Raw genomic sequence first — 13,463 nt, 5'->3', positions numbered from 1 at the left:
CGTTTCCCAAAAAATGAGCATGTGCCTTGCTGCCAAAAAGGGCTCAACATGGCAGGAATTTATTTGTTCACATACTCAGGCAGCCAAGGTCACAATATGCTCTGTATTCCTCACACTGGCTAATAACTTTGTGAAGCAGTGCCTTAGACCTTATTGAAAGTAGCTCTGTTTTTGTTTTTAGTAATTTCAGCGTATGAATGCTGATGTCAGTAGCTGCCATCCCATTTGTCTCATTGCTTTTACTGTCTCTGTAAAAGACTATTTTTTTCCATTTGGGCTTAAGTACCACCTGAAGAGAGAAGCCTTTTAAGGCCTGGGAGACTGGCCAGTGCCCTTTGTCCTTCTGTTCACCTACTAAAAGGTAGCATTGTTAACCTAATTCAGCGGGGCCCTGGCTCAGTATAAACACTGCTCAATAGAGCCAGAAAGACTAATTGAATTGTACAATACATCATTCTTCAGCAACAGTTTCAAGTGGATTGTACTTCATTTTCCAGAACACCATCCATTTTTTCCCCTCATTTAAGATTTTTAAATATAGCAAATATTTAACCACGGTAAACAAAATATTTGAACCCAATTCTCTTTCCCCGCTGAACTGTGAGCTACATGAGGACAGGGCCCTGCCTGTTGTGGTCTCCGCTGAGTGCCAGATGCCTGCTGTAGTGTCTGCCATGTATGTACCTGCATCTCTAGACCTCAGAATGAGGCATTATTTAGCCCTGTCAACTGTTATTTCCAGTCTGGTTAAAGAGTCAAAGGTTTCGGCTAATTCGCGGTGCCTCTTTGTGAGCTGGATTTGCAGAGACTGTAAACATCACTAACTCTAACTCTTTAACTTTGCGGGATCCCAAAGGATCATACAGCAGAACAGGCACCTCAAAAATAATTGCTTATAAGGGGAAAAAATAACTTTTGTTAGGGAAAAAAAAAATGATGCTTTTTTTTTGCATCTCTATAAGAACATAGACTTCTGTATGAGCTTTACAGTAAAGAAAATAATACTGAATTTCATAAACATGTGTTTTTACTCAACCTACAATAGGCATACATTTCGTTATCACATGTACATATTGATAGATTTTGTGGTTGTATCTGCTTGTTGTACTCTCCTTTGTCCCATCCTTACCCACCAAGTGAATTTCTATTTATCTTTCTAGACCTTGAGCCAGTGTCACCTGCTTTGCCAGGCCTGCCCTGGCTCCTAGCTCCCTTCTCCCCAGCACGGTTGATGTCTCCCTCCTTTAAGCTCCCAGTGGACCTCATCCATATTCCTTTTGTGGCAGATGACAGGCTACGTGCTACATGTATTTTTTGTTTTAATTATTTGTCTATTATATTCAACAGTGAATCTCATGAGGGTAGGGACTGTATCCTGTTTATCTTCATCAATATTCTTCTAGCCTAGAGTGTGGAACAGTGGATTTTCAGTTTTTTTAATAAGCAAAGTTGTTTGTTTTGTTTATGTTGAATTCCAGTCTTACTCCCAGTACTAGAGAGGTTTTGGTGGAAACTTTGTGGAGAGGTCCACGTCCTCAGTATCAGTGAATTGGTATGCAAAGATTCCCCCAAACTACCCACGGGTTATGCATTATTTAAGCTACTCCCTCTGTATCTCAGATGTGTTTCTTCTATTTATTTCTTTGGATGACAATGACATTTTAAAATCAACTTTCATACTCTTGATGTTTACTACCAGAAGTGGATATAGAGTTGGATGGATCTATTGGCCAAAGTCAGCCTAAGCTCAGAGCTGTTCTAATAAGAGCAACTCTTTTCTGCTTACGAAAGTGTGTGTTTGAGCCTATTTTCTATGCACACTGTTCTGCATATAATATCCTTTTTTCCCCTTTTTTGGGAGAGAGCCTTTTATTCCTTTTGAATTTTGTAGTATGTGCATGGTTTACCTATCTTTTTAAAGTGGCTACTTTATAAAAAGTGTTATAGACTATATATACATATATGTGCACATAGTTTTAGTTTTTAAAGTCAGCATTGTTGTTAAGAGTAGTAATGGTGCTTTGTGACCACCTAGAGGGGTGGGAGAGGGAGGGTGTGAGGGAGACGCAAGAGGGAGGGGATATGGGGATATATGTATGCCTATAGCTGATTCCCTTTGTTATAAAGCAGAAACCAACACACCACTGTAAAGCAATTATACTCCAATAAAGATGTTAAAAAAAAAAGTCTTAATGAATTTTTTTTTTTTTACTTTTTATTTTGAAATAATTATGGATTCATAGGAAGTTGCATAGGTAATATAATACAGAGAGGTCCTGTGTATCTTTTACCTACTTTCCCCACTGGTTATAACTTAAATACCTATAGTACAATTAAAAAAAAACAAACAGGAAATTGACATTGGTATACTGGCTCTGTATAGTTCCATGTCATTTTATCACGTGTAGATTTATGCAATCACATGATCAACATACAGAGTTAATGAATTCCTTTCAATGCCCAGGTTACTTTTACCAATTGTGTTTCTGGAAGAGAGAAAGAAAAGCCACACTTTATACTTATACGTTACACTATGGGCTTTTTCATTTGGCTGTGTTCAGAAGATGATGTTATTTTGATATTTAAGCTGTGGTTCCTGGTTGGAGGAGGTGTGGAAAGCCGGGTGATTCGCCAGAGCTGATGGAGCAGTTTCTTTTGTAGGTGTCTAAGCAGGCCAAAGAGTTTCTGGAGTACGTGTACGAAGAGCCCCTGATCGACATCCAGCAGGAGAACCCCATGCTGTACGGACACGCCGAGCCGCTGGCCACCGTGGTGCGCCTGCGGCAGCGGCTGAAATCGCTGCGAGCCTATTTGTTCAGCTGCCGGGCAGCGGTGGCCGAGGATCTGCGCCGCAGGTAAGAGTCATAAATGTCAGACGGCTCTGGTTTGTTTTTCTTTTCCCGCCCCAGGAGGGTGGTTAGAGGATCTCCAAGGGCCTTTACAACGTGGAGTATCTCGAATTCTGTGGCTCTCCCTCCGGGCTCATCTTTGGCTCTTTCCTCCGAGGGCCTCTATCCGGTTGAGCCAAACACAATGAAAATAATATCTCAGCGTATCTGAAGGCTTTTAACCCATGGATCGAGTTCCCACAATGGTGAAGACCTCTCTTTACCTGTAGGCTAACTTGAGATAGTATTCATGGGAGTGTCTTCATTGATCACTTATGTAGTGTTTTATATTTCCCTCAAGTTCAGTTCGTATTATCATCAGGAAAAAATAAGCATGTTTGAAATATTTCATAACTTAGAAACATTTTTTCAATGGGAAATTAGTAGGTGGTTATTCAAATCTTATTTTGCAGACAGAAGCGAACTTGGTAAATGATGCAGGCTGTAGAGCTGGAATTAAAATGCATTAAAAACCAACAACAACCACAAAACATGAAAAGGCCCAGGATTCTGCCTTTTCATGTTACATTGACATAGGCTGCTTATCCATAGCTTGGTTATCTCAGAGTTTATGGAACACACAAGTCCATACCAGGCTCAGATCCTCAACATAAAAGTGAAGTTAAAATGTGCCTGCTCTCATCAAATTCCTTCTTTTACAGTTAGGTTTTATTGGCATTTAAATTCTCACCCTTGGCATATATGAACTAGCTTATACTTGAAATAATTGTTGATGGTGTTCATAAGTCCCTAAACATACCTTTTAATTTTTTTTTTAATAGAAATTTAAAGGCATACATTAGTCATGATTTTTGGAGGCAAGCCTATGTGAATAAGAACCTTTGGAAAGTGATATCATTTGCTATTTGAAATCCAATTAAGATCCAAAGAAACTGACAAAACCCCAGGCATCTGAAGAGATGTTTTGAAAAGAACTAAATGTAGATGGTAAGGGATACATAATATCTAGACAAGCTCTCATATAAAATAATAATGAAAAGGCAGCTGCCATAAAGCAAAATACTTCTCAGTGGTAGTCATTCTATTACCTAGTTGTTTTTCAGAAAGCGCTAGAAAGTGGTCAGGATTTACTCTTGTAAAGTCTAGACAAATCTTAATTTTAAAAGATCAAGGCTTTGCCTGAAAGGCAGTAAAATTATGTGTCTCAAACTAATTCACCAACTAAACTAGATACAAGATTTTTTACATTGAAAGTATGTTTGTTCTATTACTTTCAGTACCTTTTGGCTTTGCTCAGAGCTGGTTTTTCCTGTGCGTATATTTTTAAATGATATTAAAATCTACACATGGGAATCATGTTAGATACCTTTATGATATAATGTTTTGCTTTGGTTAAATATGTCAGATCTGGGCACACATTTAGAAATTAAATAGCAGATCCTCTCTTCATATGGATGACTAAGAATACCTATGCTGTTCCAGCAGTTTGGTGGTTTACCACCATGTACTGCGCCTTATGGCCAGACCACCAGGAAAGGAATGGAAGTTCCAGAAAAAAAGCATTCCTGGGGCTGTGAGAATGAAAATAGTAGTCTTTTTTTCCTTTTCCTTCATTTCTCTTTCCTGGACTTGTTCATGACCGTTATGTAGTGTAGTGCCTGGCACAAGGTGGGTATTCAGTAACTACTGAATGGATGGATGGAAGGAGGGATGCGTGATAGATGGATGTCTGTTACAGTGTCACTTCAGACCACTGAGCAGTGGCTAGTAGCCCAGTTTTGAGGAAGGAGTCATCTTCAAATTCTTCTTTTTCTTACTTCCTCGTGTCACTTAGCACAGTGTTTGACCTATCTGAAACTTTCAGAAATCGTTGAATGAATGAACAAATCAACTAAAGAACAAACCAAATCAGCCAAAAAAACATTTCTGTTTCTGGGAGAAGTCTCAAATCTTTCCTCTCCTATTCACTTCCAGTGCCCTCCCCTGGTTCAGTCTCAAGACTATTACAGTATCCTTCTAACTTTCTGTCTCACTTGGGTTTCTTTCCTCTCCAGTTGAACCTTCGCATCCGACAAATTATTAAAGCACAAGTATGGAATTAAAGATCTGCCCCAATCTAATCCAGTATATTGTTCTGCTCTCTCAAACACTGCACTTCAAACACAAATAATTATTTAACTCTTCCCTCAGTGCATTCTGTTGTGGGAATTAAATGGGTTTTTACAACTGAAGGGCTTACAGTAGTGCTTGTACATAGTAAACACTCTACAGATACCATTATTATTAATACTGCTTTCTTATCCTAGACTGTTCTTGTCTCTAGCTTTTAAAATCTTTGTTAAAAGATTCCCCTTAAAAGCTGCCCCTGAGGCTCTGTCTACTGGAATCAGGCCCCTTCTCCTGCTACTCACTATATCAGGAGAGGGGTGAGCAAGAGGAAGTGGGTTGGAGGGCCAGCCGGGCCCAGGGCCTGCGGTTCCTGGGTATGGTTCCTGGGTATGCGGTATGTACTTATCTAAGCGTTTGTTGCATAAAAATAGGTGGAGCAGGACGCTCCCTAAGGCTCCCTAAGAGCAAAGAATGAGGCAGTGATTCCTACAGAGCCCTAGAGGAGGTGATTGATTTTTTTTTTTAATGTTATTTTAGTTTTTCTATATTTATATACTGTTAACATAATGTTTGGGGTTACCATGCTCTCCAACCTGGCACAGAGAAAAGTATACCAGTAGCAAGCAGTACTCATAACTTTGGGGGGAGGTGGCGAGTTAGAGGGAGGCTAGAAATCTTTTTGATTTATTTTGAAATATGACTATTTAGTGAAATATGTCTAAGAGATTTTTCTGGGATGTCCATACTTCTTATAGCTGGGCCATGCTTGCTAATTCCGCCTTCTTCAGTGTCTATAAAAATAACCATAGCTACAAAGAGGAACCATTGCCCACCTCATATGCTAAAATTCCTGTCACCAGAAGCCGTCTCTTGCCTATCAATCTTCTTTCACTTTTATATGGAATCTGACTTTTTAAAAACAAAATTAGCCAACAGTACTTTTAGCGATGATAAGCTTGTTCAAAAACAATACTTAAGGTTCCCTTTGTTTCACCTGCGGGTACCACATCTAGAGTGGGGTGGTTTAAACAGTGAGAAGGACCTGCTGGGCACAACTAACCATACGTATCGTTGATAGAAGTTAAAAGAGGGAGGAGTTGATGAGCAACAGGGGAACAAAAATAGAGCAAGAGAATCCAGTTCTTATCTAGTCGTAAAAGGCATTCTCTCCCTGCCTGGTTTTTACCTCCATATAAAAGTTGTCATTAATCTCCAGCAAGTAGGCCCAACATGCTGAAGACCTGTCAGCGCCATATAAACAGAATAAAGCAAACTGTTAATATTGCTGTCATGAGGAAACTGGAAACAGACTGATTAATCGTATTGGCGCTCAACCGCCAGGGAGACAACTTCGGTCGTCGCCTTATTAGGGAAGTCACAGTTGGCTTTTAGGCCTATCATTACGATGACCGTCCGGTTTTTATCTTCACTGTTTTTGTTATTGTTGTTAAATGAACACCTTGTTCTTGAACCCATACTGCAAATCTTGACTGGCAGGGGTGATTAGTTTAGAAAAAGTCAGTATCTTCCATGAAATCTAAAATGTTTATAGTGCTGACCATTCACCGTTTCTGAGGACTCCCAGATGGCGAGCGACCCTGCTGGATTTATTCAAGGCCTATTTAACTTTTCAAGAGAAAAATTATTTACAGTGTCCACACGTAAAGGTGCATGAAGTACTCTGTGGAAGATCTTTGCACTGCCAGGACGCATCCGGCTCAGCAGCCATTAAGGACGTCTTCAGGAGAGACCCTAAGAGAAGCTGGGAACACAGGAATAGTGGGGTACGTGTGTAAATCAGAAGTCACAAAAGGGCACCTCGGGGCCAGATTTGGCCCTCAGACATGTTTTGTTTGGCCTTTCAGGGATGGCCCCCACCAGGTTTTAAAGTTGCAAAATAGTAGCTAACATTTAAATAATTAGGAGTTTTCATGCTCACACAAAATAAAACTCTCTGGTTTCTCTTAAGAAATCAGAAGCTCTGATTACACAGAAGCTTCCCTCATTCCTGGATGCAGCAATCAGCTTTACGTACTGGACTCTGCACTTTCCCATAGTCTCTACCCCTCCTATCTTCTCCCCAAACCCACTGGCATTGGGTACATAATATGTTGCTGCCCTGCTTGTCTTATCCTCAGCCCACTTCATTTATTTATGATGGTACCTGGGCCCATGTGAGATAATTATGATTTAATCAATTAAAAAGTACTTTCCCGTAAATATCGATATATTATTTGCTCTTTACAACAGCCCTTCAGATGGGTTAGACAGATGGTATTTACAAAGAAGGGAAAGAACTGTGACTCTGAGATGCTGCGTGACTTGCCTGAGGTGACAGAGCTGGTAAGGAGCAGAGTCCACACATGGAACCGGGGTTTCCGATGCTCAAATTGCTGCTGCTTCCCCAGTGCATTTGCTGGTGGCCGTGACGTCCAGGAGCTTCTAGATTCTTCACAGGAAGGAACTGCTTTTATATCTCCTGAAGCCTTGATTGAGGTCATCTAGGAGAGTGTGAAGGAAGGCGGGGAGGTGGCAGACAGTAATGTCCCTTGAGTGGGAAGGTGCAATTGCTGACACAGGCACTCCTGTGCTCACTGCCAGCGCCAGCCTTGGAGAACAAGGCATGACAATTGGCTTAGCGCTAATGAGTGCATTTTTCGCTAGGTCTGTGTTTACCAAACCTTTCCATTCCATAGACCTGTAAATGTAGAGGTATCTGTAGGGTTGTCTTATCCATGTCCTTTGCTAAAACAAATAATCCACCTATTTTTCACCATCATTTCATAAAAGAACGTAGTAATGCTAAAAAAAAAAAAAAATAGGCAGACAGCAATGAAACAACTTTTTAAAGTCAAATAGATTTAAAATTCATTCTACTATGCTTTTTCTTTTCTCATTTTGCCTTGGATTGCTAAAAACATCACCAGACCAACACCAGCTGTTTGGACTAGCTTTTCAGAAATCCTGATTTAAGTCATATGTTCTGTTCTCTTCTGAGTGCTGAAGTGAAATCATCTAGTCCAAAGAAAGACATTATACAAATTAATTAGTGGATGCCTGAGTGTTTCCCATTCTCTGTCATTAACAAATGATTTGGGGATTGGGTGCCTGGTGAATCCAAAGTTCCTATTGTGATATGTATTTAACACTAGTTTCTCTCCAACACTAGTCGAGGCCAGTAAGCAATATTACGCCTATCCTTCCAGTTACTTAGAACACAGTTGTGATGGTTCTGGGGGAACCTACTTGTTTATTAAGTTTAGTTCTTGGCTTAGACCATTCTGAACAATTTAACAGCTTGACTTGGGAATCTCTAGACAATACCAAACGTGATTCTTCTACCTTCTAAGTCACCTTTTCCTGTCTTTGGTCTCACATTTTATTTGAAATTATAATTATATCCAGAATTAGTTCTCACTGAAATATCAGCTTTACTGAACAGTGATAAATTTCTATCGTAACAACAGCCATTTTTATTACCATTATTTATCCTGGGGAGTGCCAGAAAAAAAATGAGTGAGTGAGTGAGTGAGTGTGTGTGTGTGTGTGTGTGTATCCTGTCAGACTCTCCTTGCCTCCTCTTCCTTCAAGCAAAATTTAGCAGCTTGCTTAGCACTTAGGAACAGTCCCCAGAAATGTCACCTGATTCACCAAGATTCCCTGCCCATTCCTTCGTTTATTACCCCCAGGGAAAGCTGTCTGTCTGGCTAGTGAATTCACTGGACAGGAGGCTAAGTCCAAAGGGTGAAACCTCCTTTGGATGTCCACTAGCATCTCAAACTTAATATGTCCAAAACTGAGCTAGTAGCCCCTCCTCCACTCCTGTAGCAAACTGCTCCTGCTGTAGGCCCCCCATCCGCCTACCGCACCTCTACCCATACAGCTGTTCATGCCAAACACCTTTCTCCCACATTCCACACCCAACCTATCAGCAAGTCCTATCAGCTTCACCTTCAAAATATATCCACTCAAATCAAAATCACCACAGAATCATCACTTCCACTGCTACCACCTGGGTCCAAGCCACTGTCATTGTTCCCCTGGATTTTTGCGGTAACTGATCTCCCCCTTCAGTCTGTTCTTCCGGCTACAGCTATAGTTAATGTGTACATTAGATGATATCACCTCTGATTCAAACTATCTAATAGCGTCACCTCTCAATCCAAGTAAAAGCCAAGGACGTATAAGCCTGGTTCCCCATCACCTCTCTGCCCTCATCTCCCAGTACGTTCCCCCTCCTTTACTCTGTTCCAGTCATACCAGCCTTGTTTTGCTCCTCGAGCACACCAAGCAGGCTCCCATGTGAGTCTCTATGCTCATTTTCGTCTTCCCCAGATACTTCTGTAGCTGGCTTCCTTACCTCCTTTAGATCTGTATGCAGCTGTCACGTTACTGAAGCATCCTTGACCACTTTATTTAAAATTTTTGCACACACTGCCCGCCCCGCCGCCCCACACTTTCTCTCTTCGTTCTCTGCTTATTACCACATAACGTGGTGTTTGATTTTTGTCTGTCTCCCTCTCTGGTGCCATTGTGTATGGCTATGGCGGTCGTGCTTGGCTCAGCCTGTGCAGCCGTGTGCAGAGGCCCTGCTCTCTCCACTAGAATGTAAACGACAGAAGCTCATGGCTTTTTATCTGTTTTGCTCACTGCTCTATCCCCAGGGCCTAGAACCATACCTGACATATAGTGGGGGCAAATAAATATTTGGTGAACAAATTAATTAAATAAAGTACTGTTACCGACATTCTGCCCACTTAATTGGGTCAAACAGTTTTTTCATATTACAAAAAAATACTGTTCATCATAGAAAACAAAAATAAGAAAGTCATCCATTATCTTACCACTTTGGTGCATATCCTTTCATACTGCTTCCTCTGCAGATTATTTTTTCCCTAAAAAATGGTTTTATACTGTACATACCACTTTTAACCCAATCCTTTCACTTAGTATATCGTGAACATCTTTTTATGCTGGTAAATATTTGTCTAAAGCATCATGAATCACTGAGTGAAAATGGTGTTTTGATGCATGAGCATACTGATATACCCTTGATCTGGGAAGAAGTAAATGAGGATAGTATTCAATGTACCCAACAAAAGATTGCCTGAGCTGGGAGATATCATAGCAACACTTCCTCTTTTCCCTACCTCCCAATAAGTCAGACATATTAGGTGGAGGGGTTGTCTGTTACAGAGAAAAGATTTCATGCCCTTGTGACTCGAATACACTTAACGTAGGAGGCTAGCTTATTGAGAGCCTATCTCATCGGGCAGCCTCGTTCTTAAAACACAATCTACACAGACTTGATTTGCTGTGTCTCTGAACTGCAGATGAGGAATGTCTTATAACCAGAATCTAAGATCCAAATGTGCCATTGATTATTAACCAAAGTCTGGTTAATATTGGCTTTTAGAAGAATAAGCCCATTTTAGCCACAATATTATCACTAAATTAGTCTCATTAAAGACCAGCGGTTATTAGCACTTCAGGCAAATAGATAGCACTTCTTTAAGCTCAGTAAATGAACACAGCTCTTTATGTTCTCTGTAAGACTTAATATTAGCCAGACTTTGTAGCTAGTTTTCAAGTTAGCTAATTAAAAGTGTCATTGGGGCTTTACTCTCAACAGATTAGCTGCATGAATCTATCAGGACTCAAACTACTAAAACACAGGATGTTATTTTGATAGTTTTTGAAAGCAACCGTTCTCAGTCTCCTTCAAGAATTCCTTTTCCCTCGGATGACTTCTAGAACTAAGGTTTTCAAGTCGTCTAACCTCCTGATCTCCTGATAGCCCCTCCCCCTTCCTTCATTTTCTCCAGAGATCTTATTCAGCAAATTTTATAAATATGTATGCTGATACCAACACTCTAAAAAGGAGTTATAAACTATCCGCAAAAGTGTCATTCAAAGCTAAACAGATTGATAAACTTTGAAAAAGGAGCTCTGGCAAGTTGTATATTAATTTTACTGTAATATACATGTAGCTTTTTATTTACCAAGAAATCCTTCAGAAAGTTAGAAAGTGTTTTAACTTATTCTAAGATTAAATGAAATCTATAAATTATCTAAAATCATTTTCTAAGAGACAACAAAAAAATAAAACTCATGGCAGGAAAAGTGTTGTATTCTTGGCACCACTGAATGGCAGGAAAAGTGTTGTATTCTTGGCACCATTGAATACCGTAAGAATTTGAGCTAGGATCTATAATGTGATATAATCTGTCACTTTTATAATCAGACCCCAGAATAATCACAACCCAAATTACTTCCCAAGTATTTCTACTCCAGGCTTTAGATTGTTGCTAAGAAACTTAAGCACAATTTCTGAAAGAGCCGGTAAGAGACCCTTATTTCCCATACCTATCTTCCAAGATATAATATCTGATGCAATCTTGCCACTTTTTCAGCCAATGAGATTAGCAAAATGAGGTATCTGCTGAAATGATTGAAGCTTGTTTCTTCCACATGGGTTGCTATCGCAATATCTGCCTTTGATTTAAAATTGTTTTTCCATTAGCTGGGAGCATGGTTGGACATACGAGTCCTGTCCACATCCAGTCTAATGTAACTATTTCAGGAAGTGTTTTCAGCTCATATCAAGAACACCAAATTGCATCTCCCTAGGGATGCTTCACAGAGCTTTTTGCTGATTTCAGTGTGGGTGCGTGTGCCCTCCAAAGGAAAGATACCGCAGCCCTCTCAATTCCGTACAGATTACCTAACCTGGAGCACACATTCTTGGAGAACACAGTAATATTTCATAAATAAATGGTTTTCCTTTCTAAATTATTCCTTATGCACTTCTACCTGTATTCTTCCTTTAGACCCTTATGATTTAGAATCAAAATTGGAGGTTTTCCTTTGGTGTTATCTTTTTTATTGTGTGTGTGTGTGTGTGTAAGAGAGAGAGACAGAGACACACGACACACAGGAAGGGAGGGAGATGAGTCTTTTCTTTAAAGCCTGTCTATTAACACGTGCTGAGATATTTTCATTCAGACTTTTTTCATTTTAATCATTGGGTTTTTTAATGCCAGTTATGCAGCTCTAATAACTGAGCTTCAGGGAAATGACGATATTACTAAATCTATCAAAATCCTGCAAAGGGTGTGCCTGACTTAGTCCCTTTTCTCTCATGAGCATCAGGGCTTGGTGGGAACTGAGTTGAAGTCCCCAGAAATTAGTCAAGTTAAATGAGTCTTGATGTATTTGACTCAGTGTCCTGGTCCAAAATAGAAGAGGACCCCCTACCTGTTTTATATAGACTACTGCCTTTGATTTCATAGGCCATTATTTCTGCATTTTTAACCCCAAGTACCAGCTGTGTAATATAAGCGATATGAATCATATATGACCTTTTTCCCTTTTGATTTTCATCTTTTCTTACTTTTCTCATTGGAACAATCTATAAATGAAGCCTAAGTTACCTTCTCAGTATGTCAGGAAATCCTAAAGGTGATAAAATAGAAAATGTTGACACTAGAAACAGTTGTGCTAGTTGGTTTCCATGATCCTTTAGCAGGTTTCTTCATTGTTCTTTGGTATCAGAGAACTTGACAGTGCCACCTGCCAGCGATGCAGTTTCCCTTGATGGGTGAGTGAAGTGTGGAGCTGACTCTCCTTATCACGTTTGTCCTCTGGCTTTGGCGTTAGGGCCAACCAGAAGAAGTTGCATTGGCATGAGCAGGGCTGTCCTTGTGGTTGGCCTGTTGGGGAAATGCTGTCAGACCTGATGATGAATAGGCCTACAGTACAGTGAGGTCACTTACTGCATAGAGAACCCCTAAACACAGCCGCCTCACCAGAAACAAAAGGCAGCACCATCCTGTAGCAAAGAGGCCATTTACCAAAGGATTGCCAAGTCAGACAACTGTAGCTGTAATCTGTAGCTTTCCGTACCTAACATGCTGAAGTTTGGAGGGAACATTGGAGAAATTAGTAGTTACCTTTTACGTAACATTTTAGTAGAAACTTGAAGCATTTCAATTAAGAAAATGCAGAGTGTGTGTATAGGCACATGCTCCCTCACACACACAAATGTGTATTTGGAAGAGCTCCTAGCTGGGTCCACATCCCGTTTCCTCTAGGCCTTTACTAGCTCAGGCGCTGTCATTTTCCTTACTTTTCTATCTGCAGCTTTGGCTTCTGTACTAGCTTCTTCATTTTAGCATATAGATATGCCCAAGTGGCTCCCATCTCTAAGAAAAGAATCCTTTCTTAGTCCTGCATCCTTCTGTAGCTATGGCCTAGTTTCTCTCCTTTAAAGTTAGTTTCTTAAAAGAATATTCCACGGTCCTTCACCCCTCTGCAGTCTGGCGTCCCTCTTCCTCCTGGATACTGTTCTAAGGTCACTAATGAATTCCCCTTTGCCAAAACCAGCAGGCACCTTTCAGGCCTCGTGAGAGTCTTCCCCGGATTATGTGACCTCTCCTCTGCCTCTGATGCCGTTGACCCTCTTTGTCCTTGAAATTCTCTCCTTCCTTGGCTTCCTGGATGCTG

The 13,463-nt window shown here is 40.4% G+C and overlaps 1 protein-coding gene across 3 annotated transcripts in view; it reads left to right on the top strand.

Moving 5' to 3' along the window:
* Positions 1-13,463, top strand: part of PLEKHM3 (pleckstrin homology domain containing M3) — a 190,039-nt gene that overhangs the window by 83,597 nt on the left and 92,979 nt on the right. For all 3 annotated transcript variants that reach the window (XM_059928564.1, XM_059928565.1, XM_059928566.1), the window contains exon 5: positions 2,662-2,855. In XM_059928564.1, coding sequence (XP_059784547.1) covers positions 2,662-2,855 — 194 coding nt within the window. The remainder of the gene's footprint in view (positions 1-2,661; positions 2,856-13,463) is intronic.

The sequence above is a fragment of the Balaenoptera ricei genome, chromosome 7 (genome assembly GCF_028023285.1).
Source record: "Balaenoptera ricei isolate mBalRic1 chromosome 7, mBalRic1.hap2, whole genome shotgun sequence".
NCBI lineage: Eukaryota > Metazoa > Chordata > Mammalia > Artiodactyla > Balaenopteridae > Balaenoptera > Balaenoptera ricei.
The sequence above is the reverse complement of the archived record's forward strand: the minus strand, read 5'-3'. Positions and strand labels throughout refer to the sequence as shown.